This window comes from Heloderma suspectum, chromosome 6 (assembly GCF_057233095.1).
Source record: "Heloderma suspectum isolate Gila_16-S chromosome 6, 16-S_ref, whole genome shotgun sequence".
Taxonomy (NCBI): domain Eukaryota; kingdom Metazoa; phylum Chordata; class Lepidosauria; order Squamata; family Helodermatidae; genus Heloderma; species Heloderma suspectum.
Window position 1 is genome coordinate 24,280,542 of NC_139463.1, and position 27,214 is coordinate 24,307,755.

Below are 27,214 nucleotides of genomic sequence, written 5' to 3' on the forward strand. Positions count from 1 at the left end.
ATTTGAATATGTTGCCAATTTCTCCAGCATCCCTAAGGACAGGCTATTGCAAAGCAGATGAATGCAGAAGGAAGCAAACGGGGAGCCTCCAGCAATGTGCTTTGGGGGGAGGGATCTTGAGCCATGGTTCTTTCATATAAGAAAAGGGCCGTGACAAATATGCAGGGGTTCAACTGCACACATGAGCTGAAGCAGAGCCAGGGCTCACAGGGTTAAAGCACCAGGACATTTTGATTAGCAGGGACACTGACGTCCTCTGCCCACCCCTCCCAGACTTCCCTGTTTCCTCTGAGCATAGCTGCAATCCTCAGCATAGCCGGGGTGTGTGGAATGGATTTTTCCAGCAAGACTATATCGTTGTGAACTATCCCATGAACAGATATATAACACACACAAGCACACTCACACATATGGATATGGAGCAACACAGCTATCTGCATTTTTTGGACTCTCCTTGAGACGTGGTTGTGGGGACTATCATGACAATCACCTGCCCTTCAAAATTAACCACTGCACCAAGCAGGGCCAGCCCTACCATTAGGCAGAGCGAAGCAACTGCCTCAGGCGGCAGCTTCTGGGGAGCAGCGATGGCAGCTCCCAAAGCCATTCCTCCTGAGCACTCCCCTCCCCCAAGCCTTCCTCTCTCTGGGAGGCCAGATCTGTGTGTGCTCTTCTTCACCCCTTAAACTAGCCTGCGGCCCTCAGGCATGGTGGTGGAGGCAGTGATCCCTTTGCCAGTGCTAAAGTAAGATTCAACTGTCAGTCCGGTTGGCTTCTGTATGAGGAATGGAGCGTGGTGCCCTCTTGCTCTTTGTCTCAGGCAGCAAAATATCTTGGGGCAGCCCTGACACCCAGCCTGGGCAACCTGGGGTTTGCCAATATGGTTTTCTGCCAAAGAGAAACCAAAATAACCTTCAGTCACCCTATGAGATGCTGCCGGAGAAGGAGGGGACCGATGGCTAAGCTCATGGCTCCCTGCCCCCCACCACCAATGCAACCAGGCAGGGAGAGCACCAGGGCACCAGGTTGGGGAAGGCTTCCCTAATGGTCAAAGACGCAGTTGGCTAATTAGGCCAAGCTGCTCACAGAGGCAGAACTTTGTGCCCGACTCTCCCAGTGCTCAGCCAATGTCCCTGAAAATACCAAATCCAATTAGCTCATCTGAAGAAGTAAAAGCTCCGCTCATAAAATTATCATTGCTGCCATAAAACTATCCATCCCTCTTCTCAAACTGAGCGCAAGCACTTAACTCCATGACCCTGCCTGGCTCATTGAGTGCCGCGGGGCTGACTGGAATGCAAAATGCCAAAGCCCGGCGATTGCTCGTTCTCAGCTTGGAGCCTGGGGAAAGGGAGGCAGGCAGCACACAGGGTCCAGGGATCCAAAGTGTGCTTCAAGGTGCCATGATCGAAGAGCGAGGGCAGCCATAGAGGGAAACCTATGAACCTGGAGGTCAACATTTTCAAAGCATTAGGGTGGCCAGGTGTCCTACGTTAGACAGTCCTCTATTTTGGAGAGCTAGCAGAGGACAGTCCTCTATTCGAAGGTGTCCTCTTTTTGAAGATGTGTCCAGTTCAAGTCTGGTCTAAAGTCAAAGAACCCGGGTTCTAGTCCCCACTCAGCCACAGAAGCTCACTGGGTGACTTTGGGCCAGTCACAGACTCTCAGCCCAACCTACCTCGCAGGGTTGTTGTTGTGAGGATAAAATGGAGAGGAGGAGGATTATGTATCCTGCCTTGGGTTCTTTAGAGAGGCAAAAAGGTGGGATATAAATGTAATAAAAACATTACAAAAATCAACATTTTGCACCTGGACAGCAGACTGAGCAGCAGACACACAAGTCATCTGGTCAGTTTTCTCCACTGTGGTGTCCACTGTATTATGCATTTGCATATACAAATGTTTTACAAATGCATGTCCTCTTTTTTGGTGATCCAGTTCCTCTTTTAGGGTGATGTGTAAGTGGCCACCCTAGCCAGCATAAGAACTTAAGAAAAGCCACGCTGGGTCAAGCCAAAGGCCCGTCTAGTCCCTCATGCTGTTTCCCACAATGGCCAACCAGATGCCTCCAGGAGGCCTACAACACAGGGCAGGAGGGCAATGGAGCCCTTCTGGTGTTGTTCCTCAGCCACTGGTGTTCAGAGTGCGGTGTCCACTTATGCATCACCAAAAAAGAGGAAATGCATCCCCAAACAGGACAAAAGAGGACAATGATTTGCATAATAAATAGAAACACAAGACATCTCATCATAGTGGAGAAGACTGACTAGGCAACCAGTCTGCCTGCTGAGTTTGCTGTCCAAGTGCTGTCGATGGGCAGCTTCAAGGACTCTGCACTGCTATTCTTATGATTCTTTGATTTTAACCAGAGTTGGACTGGACAGCCCATCAAATAGAGGACATCTTCAAATAGCAGACTGCCCTCTGCCAGCTCTCCAAAATAGATGACTGTCCTCTGTAAAGTAGGCCACCTGGAGACCCTATTTCAGAGGCACGATGCTGCCTCTGATCCAGAGGTAGCATATAGCCATCATGATTAGCCATCATGATTAGTGCCCATCAATGTAACCTTCTGGTCCAGGATTTGATCTAGGTAGATCCAGAAACACACCCTGCCAGTGAGCTCATGGGTCCAACTTTGCTAAGGACCCAATGCATAATGTATACATCCATACACACAATTAGAATTACTAGAATTTAGATATAAATGCAATACATCACACCACCATGAAGAAGACTATGACCAGATGTGCCTTCTCAGGCAGCTGCCCAGGTCAAGGCCCGTTAGCTCTTCCTACTGATGGTTCTTTATCTTTAAACTGGACTTGGACTGGCCAGCAGGGCCAGCCGTGGTCTGGCACCCGCTGAGGGCCCACACCCCACCAGGGGCCCACTAACAAGAGCCCTTTGTACTTGCCCCTCCTCCTTACCATTGCAACCTGCTTGGTCACCTGCCTCTCGCTCTGGTCCAGTCAACGGCGGTGGGGAGAAGGGGGAGAAGGAGATGCCATGGCCTGCTTCCTCAGGGGCTCTCTGCCTGGCAAGTAGCAATGTTGAGAAAGAGGAGGACCAATAGCAGTGGGTGATGATGGTGGTGAGAAGGTGGGCTCCCTGAGGGAGGGGGCCCATGGAGTGTCCTCAAAAACCCAGAGCCAGCAAAGCTGGATAGCCCTTCAAATAGAGGACACCTTCAAATTTTGGAAGGCAGGAGAACAGGAGAGCTTGGTTTTGAGTCCCTCTTTCTCCATGTCCCTGGCACGCTCATTTCCCCTATGACCCTACGGCCTCTTTGACTCGCTATCCTGTCCTCCTATATGCATATTGCCAGATTTCTATCCCATTCCCATTCAGATGATCTGGAACATTTACACCCATATCTCCCAGGAATGATTTGTCTTGAACAGGATGCTCCCCAGCTCCTGTCAGCTTTCCTCTGGGGTGAGTTTAAAAGCTGTTCTTAGGTGAATCTAAAGAAGGGACACAACCGCCATAGTTTTGTGGCCTTGATGAAACACTGCAACAACAGGGAAGAGATCACACACTGGAAAAGTTTCTGTTTATTTACACAATAAGGCCATGCGCGGAAAAAAAAAAAAAAGTTAGTAGCTGTGCTGCCAGTATCAGGTGCAATTAGTAAGGTAGACATTCCAAAGGGAGAAAGTGTTTTCAGCGACGTGGATGATTCTCCTGCAAGAATGCAAAATAGCAAAAGGACAAACACCCACCCAAGGGTTTAGAGGAATGATTACAAAGTTTATCTTTCCCCCACTCAAAAGATGCCCTCCTTTAGTTAGGCAACCAACCCAAACAGTGTGGGGACAGTGAGTATGTGGGGGGTGGGGGTAGGGGGGGAGATCCCAGACTGAACCTTAAAAATTCACAGCCTTGTAAATCAATGGTTACGTAGGAGATCAGAAACTGCGGGCCTTTTTCCTCCCCATTAATAGAAATGTCCTTGCAAGTAGGCAGCCCAGATGGTGGCACAGACTGATGGATCCTGGGAGGGAAGCCAACAACAAAAAGCCCAAAAGATTTTTCTTCATTATCCAGACACTGATCCCTGCCTCAGAGGCGATTGCAACGATCAGCCCTCTGAACAGTTACCAACCAGCGAGAAAGAAGAAAAATAACACTGGGCTGGCCTGCTCTTGTGCCTTTTCAGTAAGTTTAATATGCAGGAACTGGCAGGTGATGCTTTTCCTGGCACAGAGCTAAAGTTGATCACCTGCTGCAGGTCAAGCTGCTCTTAGAGGGGCAGCTACTGTGACCGGTTCAAGAGTTGGCAACCCAGGTCTCTATCAAAAGAGACATTAAAAAAGTCAGCAAATGGCTCCCAGATCTGACTGACAGACCCCCTCCTGTGCATGTGTATTTGTATGCAAGTCCCACCACATTCAGTGGGGTTTATGCCCAGGTAAGTGAGCACAGGAGGATTGCAGCCCAGTAGTGTAACAGTTGATAACATAAGAGTGAGGAATCTCGGGCCTAGGGCCCCAATCCGGCCCTCCAGGGTTCCCTAGAGACCACACCCGCTTCCCCTGGCCCTGCCCCTTTCCTCCAACACCAGTCATTGGGTGTTTTCTGACTTCTGTGCATTTCCCCCCGTTCTAAACAGTTGAGATGCCTCTCCTAAGGCTTAGTTACTGGCAGGAAGGGCTTTGAGCTACAATACGCTGGGTTTTTAAAATTATTTTGGCTCCACCCTTTTTGTGTTCAGCCCCACCTACTACTGGAAGGCAGTCCCCAAGAGCTTCTCTAGAAATGAATTCGCTTCTCAGGCTGAAAGAGGTCCCCCATTCCTGTACTCACAAGTAGGACATAATACAGGCAGTTCCCTTCTCCCATGTATACTACAAGACGGGTTGATCTCTCTCCCTGTGAGAAGATTGCAACAGAAGAGTCCTTCTGCAGTTCTGCAGAGCTCCACTGCTGGCAGATAGAGCCAGCCCAAAGGCTCCCAACCATTGCTCTCATGGACCCAAGGAACATCTGCAGAAATCCTTCCCACCAGGAATTAAGATTGTAATAAAGGCTTTTCGATCGTCCCCACCTAGATTGGCGAAATTCTGCTGGCCAACAAGAGATGTGAACCAACTTGTTGCATCTCAGCTCTCTGATCATGACAGGCCCCTTCCAAAAAAGTGTGGGAGGGGCTCGCCTGGGGGGCAGCATGTTTTGCTTTTGTACACCTTCACCACAGTCAGGTCACTCCCGTCCCGTGCTTTCTCAGCGGCTGCTTTCTCTCCCTTTGTTTGGTACGGTGAACTTTTCCACGGCCGGTTCCTCTCCTCCTTTTGGAAAGGCAAAGGTTCCTGACCTGGGGTCCTGGGTACCATTTGGAAGAGCCTGGGCGGCACCAACTCCTCCGTCTGGATGGTTGATTGAGTCAGACATGCAGGCCCCTGAAAAGAAACAATCTGTTGCTATTACTGCCCTTTGGGGAGGGGAAGGGGGGTCTAACCAGGCACACACACATGCACGCACAAAAGGTTATTGTTCCAGCCCACAGATATAGCAGGGCAGGGGAGAGAAGGTTTGGGGCAAGCCAAAAGCCACCTCTTTGACAACCGAGAGGAGAAATCCTTTACGCACACAGGAGCCGTTCAAAGGCGGGTGCCCTGGAGGCCTCTTCCAGCACACACAAAGGCCATTGTCCCCTGACAGAGCTTTGTTCTCCATTGGCCAATTATGGATTACATCTCCAGGAAGCATATATTTCTTCACCCATCCAAATAAAAACACAAACTCCCAAAGAATCGGGATGCAAAGAATCAGGATGCAGGTGTGGTTCAGGTGAAGAACTGGCATCCTTTCAATTGGTGTGAAGTGGTTCAGCTAGGACTGGACCACAGAGCAGCACTCCAGGGGCCTTATAACAGCACCTTTTTCATATATATGTGTGTGTGTGTGTGTGTGTGTATGATTATCCTTTTCTAAAACAAAATTGTGCTTATTCCCCAAAAAATGTGTTTTGCACCAGGGCAGTAGAAGCAAACAGACTCCGTTTTTACTCGTATAGTCATGGCAGGGCTATGATTTATGTCAAAGCAGTTGTACAGCATGGGATGGTGGTGTGGAATGGGGAGGAGAGAAGAGAAATGTCAGCTGTGTGCTTCTGCATGGCCATCTAAAGAGGGACCCCCATAAGCCCATGAAGTCCAGGGTCTAAAATTACCTGGCTGCATTACTGGGTATGAACAGAATTTAGCCCTAAGAGTGGCAGGATTTTAACTTGCCTATGCTCCTGTGCCTTGGAAAGCACAGTAGCCCTATCCTGCAGCATCAAGCCACTCTAACGTTGACTCTTTGAGTCAGTCTAGCTGGGGGCACTGGAGGACACATACCAAAACTTTCTAACAGGGCCAAGGAAACAGGTGGCTGCTTTAATGCAAAAGGGGATGCCTAAAGCATTCAAGATCCTGCCCTCCATTATTGGGACAGTAGTAAAATAAAAGCAAAACAACCATTTTCAAATGTACATGAAATGGCACAGGTATGAGGGGAGGACTTTTGTTCCTGGTCTCCATTGATGTCACAGGCACAAGCCCATACATGTCCCCCTGAGACAGGGGTTTTGTCCTGACATGGAGAAAATGTGAAGCTAATCCTGCTTGATTTTTTTTAAAGTCAAGCTGCTCTTAATAGTGGTGTAGAAGAGAAACTGTTGACAGCTGGAACTTGCCATTCTAGGTGGGCAAAACTGCTGCTCTTGCTGAAATGCCCTGTCATTCAAGGCACAAGAATTCTGTTCTCCCTTGTACTTGATCACCTTAACTGATGGGTGCTTATCAATAGCTGATCCCTTCCGATGGTGTCAACTGCCAAGAACAAAGCAAGAGGACCCATATAATACCTGCATCACCATAAGTATGTGTTGCTGCAGGTTTCAACTTTAGGAACATAGGAACTTTAGGAACGTGCCTTATATCAAGTCAGACCATTGGCCCATCCACACTGGCCTTCCCCAACCTGGTACACTCCACATGTTTCAGACCACAACTCCTTGACCATTGGCCAAGCCTCTTTGTTGGTTCTGATGGGAAGTTGTAGTCCAAAGCGTCTGGAGGACACCTCATGGGGGAAAACTGGTCTATACTCATTGGTAGATATTCTCCAGGATTTCAGACAAGAGTCTTTCCCAGCCCACCCACCCCCCCCGAGATGTTGGGAACTGAACCTGGAATGTTCTGCATGAAACAAATCATGTGCTGCACCACTGAGCTATGGTCCTTTCTGGTCCATGTCCCATCACAGTCCATGGCAATATGACAAGTGATCCCTGCTGGGAACTCAGCCATTGTCCATCTGTTCCCTCCAAGGATGCCAAAATAAAACAAAAAAGTGCAAGCTAGGGCCTCATTTGGATTAGACTCCAGGTCTCTCAAAGTGGTCCCAGAATGTCCTTGATGGGTGAGATGTTCCCTCATCCATGAGAGGACATCTCCTCCTCAGATATGCCTGGGGGTGGGGAAGAGTACAGTTGTGGAATGCCAGAATGCAGCTGAGAAACAGCCATTCCTCTTATCCCACCTGAGACGTTGATCCAAAGTGGTTCTGGCAGAGGGCGCAGGCCACACTGGATAGTTCCATCAGGCGAGGCCATCGCTAATTGAATCTCTTTTCCCTGCTTGCTGAGGCACAAAGGTGTGGGAAGCCATCAAGGCCCCCATCCGTCAGTCAGAGCATTGGAAATCAATAGGTCTTCTCCCCACACACACACCCGTTGTAAGATGTCAAAACAGCTGGGGGCTGCAGATTCTGGCACAAACTCACTGAGCCTTTGGCTGTTCATAGACCCCACGAGAAGAGGCCACATAGGCAGTGGGAAAGAGTTAACCCTTTTCTTTCCAAAGCAGGCCACTTGGAGCAAAACCTGCAAAAGCAACGTCTTTGCTGTAGCACGGGAGCAATCCCAGTCGCTGTGAGCAATGCACTCGGCTTGGCTCGCAGAGCAACACTTCAGATCCGGGTCAGGCAAGGGGACCTGCCGCCCGCAACTGACCACAGAGTTCATGTACCTTTAAGAGCTGAGTAGACGAGGGCAGGTGCATCACCTTGCCAAGCCACAGCACTGCAGGGCTTGGAAAAAGCTGCACCTGTCTCAATTCTCCCGGCCATCCAACGCTCAAGCGCACAGGACTCTCTAATCTTGTAAGGCTGGCTATCCCCATGCTATGGAGCTGTGCGTGTCCTATTCGCATTGCACAAACGAAGTGAACAAACACAATTTCTGCTCTTAGTTCTCCCCACCTAGGTCAGATGCATGTAAACTACTGACCTTGGAAATTAGTGCCTCCAGCTTTCCATCTCTAGCGGCTCAGCTGCAAAAGGGCAGGGCCCTTGGGGGTACACGCAACATTTGCCTGGCCTAGAAGGAAGACTCTGCCCTGTTCTATTAACTTGACAGATTAGGACTCCCCTGGAATGTCACACATCTACATCCCCCATTGGAAGCTCTGCCTCTGGCATCCAGTGGTGCAGGCGCTCATCATGACAGTCCCCATACCCACGTCCTCAAAGAGAGTCCAAAAATGCAGATGGCTGGGTTGATCCATCACACTCCCTTCCCTTCCCCCCACCCACACTCTGTCTCTCCCTCTGTATTATATATGTATGCATGGGATAGCTCACAACAATATAGTCTTCCTGGAAAAATCAGTTCCACCCCCCGGCTCCTATGAGGACTGCAGCTAAGCTCAGAGGGAACAGGGAATTGTCAGGGTGGGGGCAGACAGATGACATCATCATTCCTGCCAATGAAAAGGTCCTGGTGCTTAGGCCCTGTGAGCTCAGGCTTCACTACACTACTGCAGGCACCATCAAGACAAATGCAGAAGGGAGCATGTATTAGCCTTCCCCAATCTGGTGCCTTCCAGCTGTTTTTGGAATTCAACTCCCATCAGCCAGCATGGGCAATATTTAGGAATGCTGGGAGCTGTGGCCCAAGACATCTGGCAGGCACCAAGGTGGAGAAGGCTGGTATATCTGAATGCTCTGAGTAACTGACACTGTCTAGACAGGGCAGGGTGGAGAGCAGACGGCTACCATCTTTGTGAACTCAACAGGAAGAAACACACAACCCTGCCCCTTGGTGTGTATTGCTGTTCCTGACTTCCTGCAGATGTCACAGGTGGAGGTGGGGGGGGGGTCACTGACCAGTGTCAGGATAGGAAGATCGAAGCCTGCATTATACCAGGTTGAGCTATGAGTCCATCTGGCCCAGCACTGTCTACTACTAATGGTGCCTCACAAGGATCCCCAGCCTGGACTGAACCTGGGACCTTCTGTGTGTGGGTGCTCTGCTACTGAGCTACAGCCCTTCTCTAAGGTCAGACTGTTCATCCATCTTGCCCAGAATCACCTGTTCTAGCTTTCCCCAAGCCGATGCCTTCCGGATGTTTTGGATGTCAACTCCCAGCCAGCATGGCCGATGGTCAAGAGAATGCTGGGAGATTTTGTTCCAAATATCTGAAGGGCACCAGGTGGGTGCTGTGATGTGGCAGCTGTGCTGTGACTGGCAGCTGCTCTCCAGGGTCTGAGGAAGATGGCCTTTCCCCCAGTACCTGCCACTCGATGCCGAGGGTTGAAACGAAGATTTTCTGCATGAAACCCTTGTGCTCTACCACTGAGAAATAGTCACCCTTCCCCTTCAGTGGATCAGTGGTCCAAACACTGTTCCAACTCAGGATTCTGATGCTAGGTGATCAGACAGCATCTCTGAAAGAGCTAAACCTCTCTAGGAGGCAGAACCTCAGAATCTCACAGCTGATGCGGCAGATATTATTTTCCAGAGTTGCAGCAAACGATTCAAGCCACCGGTCTGCTTATGATAATAGTGTGATATTGGAGGAAGGGACACACGGAGCACCTCCTCCTCTGCGATTAGAAAAATCACAAGCTGCAGTTCTTCTAAGGAACTGTGATCTACCATGAGTTCCCTCCTCCCACATTACACTGCTCATAAAGCAGTTGACTTGCATGCAAGGCCAGCATCAGGGGATGGCATAGTTGGGCATTCGCCAAGGACCACGCCCCAGCAGGTGGCCCATTGCCAAACCTCAGAGAACCTTTATGCTGCCACAACTATGGATGTAGGGATTGTTTCATGGATTGTCAGGCGCCTTTCATTCCATTGTCTGCCCATGGATAGAATAGGATATTTTTTTGTTTCTGAATTTGTGCAAATTTGCATTTGCACAAATGTGTACGTGCAAAAATTTGCAAATTCCTCCAAAACTCACATTTTCATGCTTTAGCCAATGGGGGGAAAGCACATTTTTGGCTGGGTTTTTTATTTTGCACATTTTTCTATGATGAAATTGGGAAAGTTAGAAAAATGGTCCGCAAGTCTGCGGAATCCACCTGACAGGGGAAAAGCTGGTCCACTGTGGTATCCATGAGTCAGATTCATGAAAATCCGAACTCATTTGGTTCCATTGCAGATTTCTCTAACACCCCTAGCTGCAATGCTGCTGTTGCTGCCTCGTCTTCACCTGTCCTCTCCACGCAAATGACAGGAGTTGGGGGGGTGGGAGTGCAGTGGCAGCCTCTGTTCTCCTTGCCCTCTCCCACTGGGATGTGCTGTAGATCCAGCCCAGATCAGGGATGTATGAGAATTTTAGTTGAGCTTGCAGATGTTCAAACCCCTCATTAGATTGAATCAGCACTACTTTGATCCGTGGAAGAAATCCGTGCAAAATTTGGGAGGTTTGCATAGAATTTGAGAGATTTGTGCACATCTCTCATTCAATGGCTGCTCAATTTGCACAAATCTCCCGTTCGTGCAAAGTGGGCAGTGAACAGGAATCAGGCACAAGATGAGTGGCAAGACAGTGTATGGAGAATCCTAGTGATCTGAACATCACTCGTTGGCCCAGCCCTGGTCCAGAGGGAGAGGGCAAACACATAGGCGGCAGCAGCAACAGTGATGAGAAGGAGGTTGGGTGGGTTACTCAGGGTGTGTGGGACCCCAAGGGTACCTTATGCACCAGCACTCAGTGCCCTGAAGACCCTACAATAAGTGACAGGATCAGTCCCCTCAGGCAGTGACAGACAGCCTTTCAACCTGTACCAGATGGTTGGCAGGTATATAATTCCTCACCCTGCAACAATGTCTCCCTATTCAGTCATTCCTAATACAGGCACAATCAATGCATAAAGGGGGATTGGGGTCATGGCTGTAGGCTGGGGTGCTGAACCCCTTTTAACCCAAGGTCAAAATTCCATTTTGGAGAAGCTCTCAGGGGCCACATCCCAGTGGTGGGTGGAGCCAAAGACAAAAGGGGCAGGGCCCAAAATACCAGCAAATTTTATCTTAAAACTCTTACTGCCAGAAACTAAGCCTTAGGAGAGGCATTTCATGGAATGGGGAGAAAATAGAAAATTAGGGAAACGCAAAAGGTGGGAAATCACCAAATGACAGTGGTCAGGTGAAAGGGGCTGTGGCCAAGGGAAAATGACATGGCCTTCTGGAGAACCCCAGAGTGCCAGACTGGGACCTTGGGTGGGCCAGATTTGGCCACCAGGCCTGAGATTCTGCATCCCTGCTACAAACCCTGTCCCAAATCATCATGTATGTGTGTACAGAATCTAGGCATGCAAAAGTTGCAACAGAGGCTGATGGCTCCAGTTTCAGTGGGGCTGTGAATCCATTCTGGGTTTCAGTCAGAAACAGCCAGAACAAAAGGCGCTGAACCCTATGCCCAAAATAAGCTCAGCACCTTGGATAGCTCCTTTAGAGTTCTGGCTGGTTCTGACTGAAACCCAGAATGGACTTACAGCCCCACCAAAATCAGAGCCACCAGCCTCCACTGGCAAGTTGTAAGCAAATAGGTTCTCTCTATGTAGCTAGAATCATAGAGTTGGAAGGGACCTCAAAGATCATTTAGTCCACCCTACTGCCAATTCAGGGAATCCACTACTGCAGCACCCTGTAGCCTCTGCTTAAAAACCTTTCAGGAAGGAGAGGCTGCCACCTTCTGAGGCAGTCTATTCCGTTGTCGAACAGCTCATAGTGAGCTGTGATTCTCCAGTCCCAAATCATGTGCACAGATCCGACACACATAGCACTGGTATGGATGCAGGTGCTGCACACAGAGAGCCCAATCAAAACATACAAATTGGGCGGCCAGCAGGCACAATCCCAACCCCTCTCCTCCATGTCAGACTTAAGGGGCCATCAGCAAAGCACCCTCTGCTGACCCGCTCCTACCTCAGTGGCTCCTAGTGGCTGCAGTGCTCGGAATCAGTGTTGGGTGGCTGGGAGTCACCACTTAAATTTCCCACAATGCTCCCAATGTAAGATATGTCCGAGGCATCGTGGGAAATTTAAACAGTGCTCCTCCATCAGACCCATCCACTTTTTAAATGGTACTGGTGCCCTGAAGCTTGCCCAAGGATACGGGCCTTATCACGTGACAAGCTGCATGGGCTGAAATCCCTCCTTCTACACTGTAGAGAGAATGAAGCCCAGTTTGTCTGGACCTGATGACACTCTGGCTCTGTTGCAAGTGTAAATTTAGCAAACACTTGGGAGGGTCTTCAGTGACTGCAAAGAAACAGAACAGTCTTCCATTTTTGCATCGTTTGTTTGGGGGATGTTATACGGTTAACTCTCTGTCTGTCTGTCTGTCTGTCTATCTCTTTCTGTGTGTGTGTGTGTGTGTGTGTGTGTGCGTACATACGCTGGTTAGTTTCAGCCAAAAGGTCAAAGATTATAGGAGCCAGGAACATCTGCTCAGCAAGCCAACAGTTTGCAGAAGGCAGCTCAAGTCAAATGTTTAGCTAGATTAGGAGCTAAGATGTCTGCAGAAGAAGGAGAAAAGGGTTTGCAGGAGGTTCAACGGAACGTTGGGGGAAGATCTTAGGAAAAGAATTTAAGGCAAAGGTGAACAAGAAACTACCCTCTTGATTGGTTGGAGTTGGGGAGGAAAATAACTCATTTTAAGATAAAAAGCCTAAGGCAGAAGAAGAGTGAGGGAGAAGAAAAGAACTGCAGAGTCCTAGAGGAAAAAAGAGAACAAAGCTGCTGGAACCAAAGAACTTGTTGAAAGGATTCTGGACATATGACAGTAAAATAACATTTCATTAAGGGATCTGGATAAAATAGGAACACAGTCTAGTTAGATTAGCTGGGTGCATTTATCCCTGATTATTTTATTATCCCATTGCTAATATGTTCTTTGTGTGTGTTATGTGAATGTGTAGCCATTCATATTGTAACTATTTTCCTATTTATTTTCTTCAGTAAAAATTTAAACTTAGTTATTTGAAACTTTGTGGCCTCTTTTCTTTTGGAAAACAACCAGTAGATATCTGATACCCAGAGAGTTTTAAGGCTAGTTTGATGGAGGCAGCCAGAATGGCTGGGAGGACTTAAGTTATTTCTACCTGGTAGCAGTGAGAAGGCCACAGGAAGGGGAGACCAAAATAGAGTGGGGCACATCATTCTATTTTCCCTTCCATTCACAGAACAAGGCATCGCTGGTCTATAAGAGTGACAACATCTGACCACCCAATCAAAGTCTGACCATCCCAATCATTGGCCAGTCCTCTGCAGCTATGGCACTTGCCTTGTGTTCCTTGCAAGGCGGAAGCAGTGAGCAGCCGGGTCTCTCTCAGTCCTGCTGTCTTTTCCTTTCCCACCTTCGGAGGGGTGCTCCAGTTCTCAGCCTGCTGCATATACTTGGCTTCCATCTCATCTACCCAATCTGTGCTCCACTCCCACACGGGAAGAGACTGCAATCCAGGCTTCTGCTGTGCTGCCTCTGAGCTCTCAAAGGAAGGGTGTGGATGCAAGAGTCCATCAAGAGGAGATGCGGAAGGCAAAAAGTCTGCAAGGAAGAACAGCCGGCACAACATCATTACTAGAGATGTTCGAGAAATTAATTTCAATTTGTTTTTGAGCAGGATTGACTCATTTTGAGCCGCCATTTGCGTACGCGCGTTTTGCTTTTTTGCTTTTAAATCAGCCGTGATAGGCTATGTAAACATTTACATAGCCTATCATGGCTGACTGCAGGGGTGCAAATGGCGGCGGCTATGGCCACCGCCATTTGCGTCCCTGCTAGCCAGCGGCCGGATGTCCGGCTGCTGGCGGAGCCAGCCGGCGGCTCCGCAGAATCCCTGCGGAGCGGAGCCAGCCGGCCAGGATTCCGTTGGGGGGGAGGAATGCAGCACCTTCCCCCCGGCAAGGATTCCGGGGGGAGGGACGGAATGCCTCCCCCCCAACCATTAGCATAATCCCCAAAAGGTAAGTGATTTTTGTACATCCCTATTTTTGGATGACTTTAGGGAAACCACTGCCTTTCACCCTGTAATATGGAGATAATTATCAAAGTATACCTTACATGGTTGATGCAAAGACATGGTTGATGAAAGAATGTACATGAAGCATTTGGATGGGGAGGGACCATAGCTCAGGGGTAGAGCACCTGCTTTGCATGCAGAAGGTCCCTGGTTCAATCCCCGGCATCTCCAGGTAGTGCTAGGAAAGAATGCTGGAGAGCTGCTGCCAGTCAGTGTCGACAATAGTGGACTAGATGGACCAATGGGCTGACTCAGTATAAGGCAGCTTCCCAAGTTCCTATGCTGGTTTGGGTGTGTGGAGGGGGGAAGTACTGGACGTATTGGATATTTTTGGCCAAATGCAACTATTTAGAATTATTTCAATGCAAAATATCTTTCTTTCATGCAGCATATAGATGTGCATCTGCCTAGATGCAGATGAGAAAGAATCACAAAGTATACCTAGCCCCTAAAATTTATGACAGAATGAATATATGCAATGGATGAAAATGCTCGACCGTGTAAAATCCAATTAATTTCTAGTCCGGAAATTAAGATTGCTTGAGGAATTTGTCCAGGGTACATTTTTAAGTGAATTGACCTAGTTTGTACTCCCCAGAGTAATAAATGGACTGGAATGCAGTTATCTTTTTAATTGCACCCATCTCCAAATTTTGCAATGCTGTTCACAGCTCAAAAAATGCAAAGAAAATGTGTAGGGGGCAGTGTTTCATTCAATATAAATGCAAACATTGTGCTGTTTTCTTTAGAAAATAAAATAAAAATTGCAGATCAATGCAGAAACAGGGTGTAATGGGCTTATGCCTGAACTCATGAGAAATTGACACAGCCCAGAAACAGACTGGCCAGCCCACTTCTCCTGGAAATGCAGCAATTTCCATCCATTTGGAATCACAGTTCTGCCTCTGTGCTGCTAGTAGGTTGGCCAGTTATGAATCGCCAAAAAAGAGGAAACGTGTCACCAAAAAAGAGGACGCTGCTCTGCATAAAATGTGTGCATGCTAATTTAGATGAATAGATGCAACATTAGAAACAGTTATTATAATTTAACTAAAATACTGTACTAGGGACTCACCCCCGCCCCCGACTTGGCCTTGGACCCCGTTTGCCAAGCCGCCACCACTCACTGGCTCTGCGAGCACCTGGCAGCTGCCTGTCCTCTTAGCGAACCACCATTTTGCATTTAAATGGCAGCTCGGGGGTTTCCAGATACGTAATGTTACATAAACGGTGGCTGTAAAGGGCCCATTTATGCAACATTACAGGTGTGAGTGGTCCATTTATGCCTGTAACGTTGCATAAATGGCCCCTTTACAGCCTCCACTTACATAATCTTACATATATCCAGAAACCCTCGAGCTGCCATTTTTATGCAAAATGGCGGCTCGCTAAGAGGACAGGCGGCCCCGCAATGCTTGCCTGGCACTTGTCAGGTGCTCCAGCAGCTTGTGTGGCATGGTGAGCAGGGGCCAGCAGCGGCGGTGGCTTGGCAAGTGCCCAGCAAAGCCAGACAGAGGTGAGTCCATCCATCCCTCTACACTGCATCTCACAATAATGTGGAAGACTGTGAGTAAGTGGCCTGCGTGCCTTGCTCTGTCTGCTCCCCAGGTACCAACTGTCGATGGGCAACCATTCCTATGGTTCTTTATCTTTAAACTAGAATTGGGCAGGACAGAGAGAGTCATATAGGTGAAGGCAAGGTGTGGTCCTCCAGATGTTTTGGCCCACAACTCCCATCATCCCTCACCATTGGTTATGCTGGCCTGGGCTGATGGGAATTGTAAGCCAAAACATCTGGAGGGCCACAAGTCCCCCACACCTGAAAGAGAGGATGCCCTCAAGTAGAGGACTGTCCTCTGTAAAAGAGGACACATGGCCAGCCACTTGGAAGGTGGACATGGACGTGCAAGAGCCAGACCCATCATTTCCCTCATGAACTTTCAGAACATGCTGTTGCTAATCCCCTGCGTGCCTTGGAATGGAGGGCACCGTGATGCAAAATGTAGGGATCTGGCCAGGAGTGGAAAAGGCCTGTCTATGTCAAACTTGTTATGCCTTAATTGGCCGCACTACAGTGGCCTGTGTGGAAGAAAGGGAGAATCTGGCTCAGTAGCTGATAGAACTAGGAAGACGATCAAAGGAACTAGTTAGGGAAAGGGAGGGGGTGAAATCCCAGCTCTGTCTTTGAGAGGAAGGTGAATGACAGCTTGCTCAGGGATTCTCAGCATGTTTGTGCCTGGAAGCTCTTTCTTCCGTCTGCATCAATTTTGTCATTTACAGCTCTCAAAGTTTGCAATACGGGGAGAAAACTCAAAACAAAAGCCCCATTCTAAAGGCAACAGAGAATTACTGCAGTGATAAATCAAGCTGCACTTTCCTGGCCGTCTGCCTTATTATTAGGAACAGAGATTGAATGGAAGTGGCCAGAACCTGAGCAGCAGATACAGTATAAATCAATTCATCTGTCAGCTGCAGAGAGCAGATCACACTCTGCTTGCAACTGAACTCCACTGTCCCAGAGAACATCTCAGGGGGAGGAGGACAAGGCAGCGTGTGGATTCTGCTCACACACTAGTAAGTCTTGTCAGCTAGCAGGCCAGCAGACAGATGCTAACTATTTCTGAAAAATTAAATAACTGGTGCAATGAACAAAGTAGGATTTGGAGGAGAGCAGTGGAAGACATTTTGTAACCCTCTGAATTCCAAGGAGAGCTTCCCCCAATTATCTTTGGGATGGGATGAAGCATACCTTTTTTATCCCATAACAGGACATCATTAATATCCAAACACAGTTCTGGTTTACTACCAGGTCAATTCAGGGAAAGGAAGGGATTACCTGGCACGTCACCTTCCCCAATACAAACCTGTGGGAGCATTAAGATCATTGCAGGAGGTCTTGCTGGTTGAACCATGATCTGCAGACTGCCATCCCACAGCAACCAGGAAGTAGGTCTTCTTGGTAGTGGCACCCAATTTATGGGATGTAGTGGACGTTGGTGGCTCTGATGTCAGTGGGGCTGCAATTTCTGCCCAGTGGGCACCATGTGCCCACTGATGGAAGGATCTTCCCCTGGTACTCAGCTGGCACCAACTGTATCATGCTTTAAGCACGAATTATGTATTTGTTTACCCAGGCCTTCCCTGAGTGAATGTGCTGTCCAGTCTGTTTGTTTGGAATTATGGTGTTGTTTTAATTTACTTTGATTTTACTTGATTTTAATATTTTACTTGATTTTAATTTTTTTATTAAGTGTTTATAGTCACGGTTTTGCCATTTGACTGTATTTTAATGGATATTATAATGCACTGTTGACCGTATTTTTTAGGGATGTATGAAAGTCACTTACCTTTTAGCGAAATTGATTCAAGGTGGGGGGGAGGCGCTCCGTCCCTCCCCCCGAAATTCTGGCCGGGGGGGAGGCACTCCGTCCCTCCCCCCCGAAATTCTGGCCGGCCGGCTCCGCTCCACAGGGATTTTGCGGAGCCACTGGCCAGCTCCACCAGTGGCCGGACATCCGGCTGCTGGCTAGCAGGGACGCAAATGGCAGCGGCCGTAGCCGCTGCCGTTTGCGTCCCTGCAGTCAGCCATGATAGGCTACGTAAATGTTTACGTAGCCTATCACGGCTGATATAAAAGAAAAAAAAATGCACATACACAAATGGCGGCACCCATGGGTGCCGCCATTTGCGTTCCCCTTATTTTGGCACGTCTTAGTCTACGTAAACATTTACGTAGACTAAGACGGCGAAAATAAGGGGAACGCAAATAGCATAGACGTCTACGCTATTTGCGTTCCCCTTATTTTCGCCGTCTTAGTCTACGTAAATGTTTACATAGACTAAGACATGCCAAAATAAGGAACGCAAATGGCGGCGCCCATGTGCGCCGCCATTTACATACGCACGTGTTTTTTTCTTTTAAATCAGCCGTGATAGGCTACGTAAACATTTACGTAGCCTATCACGGTGTTATTAAAAATCTAGCTGTGATAAGCTTTACGTAGCCTATCACGTTTTTTTGTTTGTTTGTTTTTTAACTGGAAATGGCGGTGGCGGCAGCCGGTCGGAAAACCGGCCGCCGCCACCACCGCCGCCGCCAAACCGCCGCCAAACCGCCACCAAACCACTGCCGAACCGCCGCCAGGAAGGTATGTCCAAGGTAAGTCCCTTCCCGGAGGGGGGGCAGACCGTTCCACCACCGATTTCGGGGGGCCGAAAACGCTGGCATTCGGCCTCCCCGAGATTCGTGGCGAAATTCTCTGACATCCCTAATTTTAATGGATATTATAATGCATTGTGTGAACCGCTTAGAGATATTTTTAAGGATGTTCAGAGGTATATAGATTTATCAAATGAGCAAATAAATACAATGAAAGGGAGTCTGTCACCTGTCAGTGCCTTGTCGACCTCCCTCTGCGTCAGCCCAAAGCAGAAACTGTCCACTGCCACAGCTAGAGCTTGGGCAAAATTGGCATCCATGAGGAAAGAGCCATCAGAGGAGCTGACCAGGCTGCAGCGTGTGCTGGTGCCATTATCTTCTGAGACAGAGCCCCACCCGTTGAGCAGAGAGCCACCCAGAGAGGCCTCATCCTCACTCAGACTGGACGAGGGAGTCCGGCAGAAAGCACGGAAGAACGGGGTGGAATGGCAGCCGCCATCCACCAGGTTGGGGTCATCATCGCCTGTGGCATCCATTTCCAGCAGCTCTGAAGCCAGTGGGCTGCAAATATAGCCATAGGTATGAGGTGGGGAGAAAGGCCGAGGAGTAACAGGGACGCTGTCATTCTGCTGCCTTGGGAGAAAGAGGACAAAGATGGCATTAAAACCAGACAACGGCCATGAAATGCAGACTTCCTCAGCAAAGACAAACCAGTTCAGCATCTGAGGGCCACAGCAGTTAAATGCAACTTGGCATTAATTGTTCAATTTTGTTTTGTTTGTTTTTCAAATGCAAATAGCATTGGGGGGATAATTGTTGGGAGTTCAGTACATAGGAAGGGGGAACATAACCCTTTCCTCTCCCACTACGCTCCTGAGGAACCCCCCTCTCTCTAAAGCTGCTATTTGCATTGAGAGATAACCCCCCCATTGGCACCAATGGGGGATCTTTCCCCCAAACAAACAGCAGATTCAGAAAAAGGACTCGGGAGCCAATCTTAATGTTACATAGTAGTTCTTACAATGGGCAGCTGTAATGAAAACAGTTCAGGGAGAGGAGGAGCCACATGGAACTGGTTGCTCAGCAGAGCGGATGGAATGGCCCTGCCTTCCATTTCTTCCCTTGCTGCAGCCTGATGGAATGTCTGCTACCACATGACAGCTGAGAAAAAGGAGGAGCCAAAGGCAGCTGGTGTTTCAGCAGAGCTGATGGAATGGCTTGCTTCCCAAGTCTCCCTCTGCTGCAGCTAGGTGAAATGGCTGTCATCAAATGACAGTTGATGGAGGGAGGGGGTCCCTACTGGTAAGGACATTTCTATCCATAAACACCATGGGTGGTATCCAGCTAGTGTCCCTCCGCTGACATAAGGCATCTGTAAGCAGAATGGGGAGGATACAATTTTTGGTGATTCCCTCTCCCTCTGCAGCCTCCCATGCCATCTCCCACATTGTCCCAAAGGTCAGCCAACTCTCCAGAGTAGATTTAGGGGATTTTTAGGTTGCTGCAGGGAGAGGGCGAAATCACTGAAAATCAACCCCTCTGCACCCTTTCCCTAATGGATGCCTTCGGTCAGCAGAGGGAAACCAATGAGATACCACTCTATATGATTAGTTGCTTTTGATTTACTCTCTTCTAACTGCAAAGATCATATCAACATTTGCAACCAGAGAAAATAACATTAAATTAGTTGCACATCTTGACTTCCCACGAAATTACCATGTGGAAGGCCTGTTGAAATGAACTGGTATGTCATGAATGTTTCTTCATCTTAACAAAGACTGGATGAAATCTACCGAGCAGACCAAAGGGCCGATGACTGGTGATAAGAACATTTGCCTTAGAGCAAGCAACCTCCGCCACTAATGGCTTAAAGGAAGCATTGTTTTTCCCAAGTCCTTTATGGATATACTCTCTAAGGATTTTTTAAAAAATGTTTCTAAACATCATTGACTACGCTAAAGCCTTTGATTGTGTGGATCACAACAAAATGTGGCAAATTCTTAAAGTGATGGTAGTACCAGACCACCTTACCTGTCTCCTGAGAAACCTGTATGAGGGTCAAGAAGCAACAGTAAGAACCGGACATGGAACAACCGAGTGGTTCAAAATTGGGAAAGGAGTACGACAAGGCTGCATATTGTCACCCTGCTTATTTAACTTATATGCAGAGTACATCATGAGAAACGCCGGGTTGGATGAATCACAGGTCGGAATTAAGATTGCCGGGAGAATTATCAACAACCTCCGATATGCAGACGATACCACCCTAATGGCAGAAAGCGAAGAGGATCTAAAGAGCCTGTTGTTGAGGGTGAAAGAGGAGAGTGCAAAAGCTGGTTTGAAACTCAACATTAAAAAAACGAAGATCATGGCATCTGGCCCCATCACTTCCTGGCACATAGAAGGGGAAGAAATGGAAGCAGTGACAGATTTTACTTTCTTGGGCTCCAAGATCACCGCAGATGGTGACTGTAGCCATGAAATTAAAAGACGCTTGCTCCTTGGAGGAAAGCTATGGCAAACCTAGACAGCATAGTAAGAAGCAGAGACATCACCTTGCCGACAAAGGTCCATCTAATCAAAGCTATGGTTTTCCCAGTAGTAATGTATGGCTGTGAGAGCTGGACTATAAGGAAGGCTGAGCACCGAAGAATTGATGCTTTCGAACTGTGGTGCTGGAGAAGACTCTTACGAGTCCCCTGGACTGCAAGGAGGTCAAATCAGTCAATCCTAAAGGAAATCAACCCCGAGTGCTCATTGGAAGGACAGTTCCTGAAGCTGAAGCTCAAATATTTTGGCCACCTAATGCGAAGAGAAAACTCTCTGGAAAAGACCCTGATGCTGGGAAAGACTGAAGGCAAAAGGAGAAGGGGACGACAGAGGATGAGATGGCTAGATAGCATCACCGATGCAATGAATATGAACTTGAGCACACTCCAGGAGAGAGCGCAGGACAGGAAGGCCTGGCGTGCTATGGTCCATGGGGTCACAAAGAGTCGGACACGACTGAACGACTGAACAACAACAACAAATAGATCCTATAGAACCCCTAAAAGAATATGTGAGAAACACTGGGAATAGATGCCTCTCTAGGGGAAAAAATACATAATGGTCTTATTATTTCCTTCTACTAGCAAACTCCATTTGCTTTGCTTTGCTTTGCTTCTCTCTCCTCTTCTCTTGAGCTGTTCCATAATAAAAGATGGGAAGAAGAGGGAAAACAACAAAATGGGACAAAATATAAATGGGACAGAATATCTTCTCTCCCTGAACATAATTTCCTAGATGTACCAAGACTTTGCGGAAGATTGCAAACAGGGTAGCTCTGTAGAGCCTTCTATGCAGTTTCAACTTGCGCCAATTTGTACTTATTACACTTAGGTCCTTAGACAGCTCAGAGCACAGGAATGTCAGAAGGGCCCTGTGGAAATCAGACAAATGCTCCATCTTGTACAGCATCCTGCTTCCCACTTTGGCAAACCAAGTGCTTCCAGGAAGCCCACAAATGGCCAGTAGCCCCTCCCCCTCTGTCTGTCTCCACAACTTCCAACTTCCTCCACAGCTTGTATTCAGTACTGATTCTGAATTAGAGGTGCATTTTGTGATCCTGGGCTAAGAGCCGCTGATAGATGTCTCCTCCATGAATTGGTCTCATCTCCACCACCTCTGTGAAGGCTTCTCCTCCCTCAGCTGCCACCACCAGCAACCATTCCAGCAAGCTGGAATGAGAGCACGGGAGTGGCGAAGGGATGGTCTTTTTTGCTGCTCCTGTGCCCTCATTGGGCACCCACCCCTCCCAAAGCAGCATCTGATTGGTTCAGATCACTGCTACTCAGAACTTAAGGTTAAAAAAAAGTGTTTAAAATGGCACGCTGTGGGTCCTTAAAGGCTCATCCAGCCAGCTGTTGAGGTGCCCCCTTTCACCAGCAGGGTTGTCCAGGTGAGGAGAGATGGAGAGAGACGGAGAGAGGAATAGCTGCCGATGTCTCTGCCACAGCAGCAGTCTGACCCTAGTGGCAGCTGTGTCTGTGTCGGGGGGCAGGAATAAGCCCTTTTGAGTTTCTGGGTCCTCAACAGCTACCCGCCCATGCCACCCCCTGCCATCAGACCTGAGCAGCAGCAGCAGCAGTGTGCATCATCAAAGCATTTCCCCATGTACATCTGTCTGACTAGTTAAGAAGTCCTTCCACTAAACATGTGTCAAATGCCGGACAGATGCAAATTGCCCATGCCGGAGCTCTGCCACAGGATCTTTTTTTGGTATTTGGGCCAAAGTGGAATGAGGCTGTTCTTCTTTTAAAGAGCATTTCAAGGGGGGAAAGATCTCTGAAACCACCAGTTCTGCCCGAGACAGCCAGGAAGGGAAACCAGCAATACAGAGGTTTCATTTTAATTAGCAGCTTGTTTGTGTGACTCCTCATTTCGGGGATATATTCTCCCTGTTAAAATTACAAGGCCAATCTCAGCAAAAATGTAAATTAAGAAGGCCACTGCTATTCCAAGCATGGGTTTGTGTTTCCACCCTGTCCTCTTAGCCCTCCCTCTCTTCACTCTCTCCCGCTTCGCTCACCTCAAAGTTGCTCTGCTACACTGCCAATGAAGCTTGCCACACACACACAGCCCAGTGGTGCAGTTCGGCCATTTTAGACACTGAACCCAATGGTCTCACTGTACCACCACCCTCTTTAGATGGCAATGTGTGTTGTTACTTCGCTTACTTCAAAATGTGGTAAGCCAGCCCTGCTGCATTTGGGGGGCCATCCTCATTCTGCTGCATGGGGCCCCTGGACATTTGCCCCAAAGTCCTGCTGCTATGGCACCACTCCACAGCCCTGTTAGTTCCTTTGATTCTGGCCCACAGAGATGTTCTATGCTAATCTTTGGCTCTAACAAAACCCATCAAAAGCCAGTGGAGGCTGGTGGCTCCTATGTCAGTGGGGTGGGGTACTCGCCCTGGGTTTTGGCCAAAACAAAACGAGTCAGAACTCTTTTTTGGGAATAGGTTTTAGCACTTTGGATAGCTCCTTTGGAGTTCTGACTTGTTCTGACTGGAACCCAGAGGGAATTCACTGCTCCACAGACATAGAGCCACCAGTGTCTACTGTCAAAAGCCCATTTGAAATCAGACAGTTGCCAACAGAGGCTTTGATTACCAGCAGAAGTAAAGCTGGCAAACGGAGCCTCGTGACACTCCAGGAGAACATTCATGTGGCTACAGGACTTGATTCTTTATATATAGGGTATAATGTATGTATGTATGTATAACCGCTGGTTTTTCACCCCTCCATAACCACAGCCCCACTCTGAGACTTCCCCGAAAGGGTGGAAAACATTTTGCAGGCAGCCCTAAATGCAACTGACTTGGGATCAAACATTGCGGTCAACCCACATCCTGCCCTAAGGCTCAAAAGTTTCAGAAACTGCAGCCTAGCATTAAAAGAGGGAGTGGTGGAATGCTCCGTGAAACCCACCCGAGAGGTGAGCACACATATAAAGACTTACTCAGTTGGGGCTCCTCTTCAGAATGAAGGGGACTAATGGGGTGGAGGGCTCAGAATGCAGTTCATCCTGCCTGCATCAGCTCTCTGTCCCTGGCCATGAACTGTGTGAAATGCCTCAAGCCTGGGGAATTGCCATGCTGAGTGATGATACAGCAGACGTGTGCAACTCTTTCGCAATTTCGAGTAGGAAAGAAAAAACACTGGCATGCCAATTCAGCGTTTGCATTTTTGGTCACCAGCTTCCATTCAGGGCTAAACTAAATGCTACATATGTTAAATGTGCAGCTTGTACCTGATCTGAATGTTACTTTAGTGTAAGTGCGTGGGGCCCAGATTCAGATCAGGACTACCACTGGCAGGTAAAGGGGAGCTAAACCAACCTCCATTTTTGGTGAGGGGATAGGATTTAAGGGAGAAAGTGGATAGGTGGGAAGGATTTCACACATACCCTCCACACACATTGGGCCCAATCCTGATTGGGATCTCACACATTTTCACTAAAGTTTTTTTTTAATAAAAAAGAATTAGGATCAGCTATGGCAAACCTAGACAGCACAGTAAGAAGCAGAGACATCACCTTGCCGACAAAGGTCCGCATTAATCAAAGCTATGGTTTTTCCAGTAGTAACATATGGCTGTGAGAACTGGACTATAAGGAAGGCTGAGTGCCGAAGAATTGATGCTTTCGAACTGTGGTGCTGGAGAAGACTCTTACGAGTCCCCTGGACTGCAAGGAGGTCAAATCAGTCAGTCCTACTGACTGCTCATTGGAAGGACAGATACTGAAGCTGAAGCTCAAATATTTTGGCCACCAAATTCAAAGAGAAAATTCACTGGAAAAGACCCTGATGTTGGGAAGGATTGAAGGCAAAAGGAGAAGGGGACGGCAGAGGATGAGATGGCTAGATAGCATCACCAATGCAATGAATATGAACTTGAGCACACTCCGGGAGAGAGCGCAGGACAGGAAGGCCTGGCGTGCTATGGTCCATGGGGTCACGAAGAGTCGGACACGACTTAACGACTGAACAACAACAACACACATCACATTTAACATAGTGTGTAGTTTAGCCCTCAGTGGTTGTCCCAATAGATTTTGAGCAAGGAATGAAAACACGACACCTGACTCCTTCCCTAGATTTTGCCTGATTTGAAATCAAATGTGTGGATTTGCATTCAGATTTGATGACACCAGTTTGAGAAGTTCATGGAATTCTCTCCACAGATATTCATTCCAGCACTAGTATGCCAAGTTCCCGGGCAAGCTTTCCTTTCTATATTGTAGCTATGTCCAAGCAGGCCTTCGTACAATATATATTTGGATAGAGCTTCCAGAACAACAGGGGCAAATGAGCATGGCCTGTCTAGTGATGCTTGGGGTTGGTCCCTACCTTACAACATTTGTGTTTGTATTTTACAAACAATCTGAATGGCTGTAAAGCGGAGTTGGAAAGGTTCCTGGAGTGGAAGGCTATCAATGGCTACTAGTCCGGATGGCTATATGGTACCTCCAGTAGCAGAGGCAATAAGCCTATGTGCACCAGTTGCTGGGGAACATGGGGGGAGGATGCTGTTGCACTTGTGGCCTGCTTGTGGGTCCCTGATTAACTGCTGGTTGGCCACTGTGTGAACAGAGTGCTGGACTAGATGGACCCTTGGTCTGACCCAGCAGGGCTCTTCTGATGTTCTTATTCACAGCCCCACGGAAATCAGAGCCACCAGCCTCCACTGATCTCTGTTTGTGGCCAGTAACAGTAGACAACTGATGTACCAATGGTTTCTCCCAGGCTACGGCAGCTTCTTCTAACTGTCCAGCTGACGCTATGCTCATCTCAGACTCTCAGTCACCAAGGAAGGAAGGAGGCATGCCAATTTTTCCATGCCTCAAAAGGAGCGGCAGCTCAGAGCTGGAAGGCAGGGCAGCTGGCAAGCAGGACTGGCCGAGCCTTGTTAAACACTGCTGAGAACATACTAAGCTGGCAGGCGGTCAGCCCGCCTAGGCTCTGAGCAGAGCTGTAATTACCTCAGTGGGATCAATGTGCTTCCCGTAAAATCAGCGACTCCGTGTCCCAGCCCCAATTACAAAAGTGTAAGGAGTCAGCCTTGTGGGGCGAGCCGTTCTCAGACTGCAGAGGCAGCAGTTACAGCGCATTAGCTAATTGCAGCCGGCGAAGCTGGAGCCCTGCGTTAAGTGCCGTGCCCACAAGGCCAGGGTGGAACAGTGCCGCTTGCCCAGGGGCTCTTTATCCTGCCCTGCTCTCTTGTCTGTCTGAGGCAGACGGGAAGAACAGCGGAGGCAGCCTGGGCTGCGGAAGCCCTTCACGGACTACCTACAAGCTGTGAAGCAGGGTGTGCGAGTGACTCGGACATCCTGTGCGCATGTTATGCCAAGGGGGCGCACGGGCATATCCCTGCGTGGCTCCTGTCCATTTCAGTGGAACTTGTGCAGTACAGCATCACAGGGGATTGCTCCATGTCTGCAACTCCCATCAGCCCTAGCCAGCATGGGGAATGATGGGAGTTGTAGTCTGGCACCATCTGGAGGGCCACCAGTTCCCCACCCATGGGCTAGAGTGTTGATGTCACGTCCCTACCAGCGGGATCCTCCTCCTCATCTGAGGAGCTGGACCTCCCTGAGACAGACGAAGCCATGGAGCCACCTCTGGAGGGAGACATGGGGGAGGCTGGGCCCTCAGAGGAGAAGACCACAGGTCTGCCCCTGCCAGAAGAGAGGAGTCCTACTTCAAAGGCAGAGGCTGAGCATCCACCCAGTCCCAGAGTGTGCCATCTCAAGAGGCAGATCAGACAGGGCTCCTTCATGTGGAGCTTTTATCCTGTGACTGAGATTGCTCCTTCATGGAAGTTTGCGGGCTCTTTACATGACATCATTCAAGGCATCTCCCGCACTACATGCCCTTTGTTCCGTTTTTAAATAGATCGCAGATAATGACCTATCAAATTACCCCATTGTGTTCTGCTTGAGTTCCCTCAGTGAAAAGAGGAAAAGTGGCAAGAAGAGGAGCGAGATCCATGAAAGAGAATGGAACTCAGATACAGGGAGAGGGAGGGGGAGAAAGAAGCACGTAAAAAAGGTGTCGTCATGATCCTGCTTTTAAAAGGAAAGCAGAAAGCCCTGTTTTAAATGTAGGATTTTAGGCTGGTGTAGAGAGATGCCCTAAATCTCCTTTAAGAGAAAGTCCCCAACTGTAAGGAAGAACTCCTCAGGAATAAGGAGTGTAGTATGTGG

The 27,214-nt window shown here is 48.6% G+C and overlaps 1 protein-coding gene across 1 annotated transcript in view; it reads right to left on the reverse strand.

The window, feature by feature from the left end:
• Window positions 1-3,539: 3,539 nt before the first annotated feature.
• The window catches only part of ROBO4 (roundabout guidance receptor 4), a 91,324-nt gene continuing 67,649 nt past the window's right edge, over window positions 3,540-27,214 (reverse strand). The window contains exons 18-20 of the mRNA XM_084808150.1: window positions 18,696-19,099; window positions 13,572-13,832; window positions 3,540-5,402 (exon numbers count right to left, since the gene is read on the reverse strand). Coding sequence (XP_084664276.1) covers window positions 5,227-5,402; window positions 13,572-13,832; window positions 18,696-19,099 — 841 coding nt within the window. The 3' untranslated portion in view covers window positions 3,540-5,226. The remainder of the gene's footprint in view (window positions 5,403-13,571; window positions 13,833-18,695; window positions 19,100-27,214) is intronic.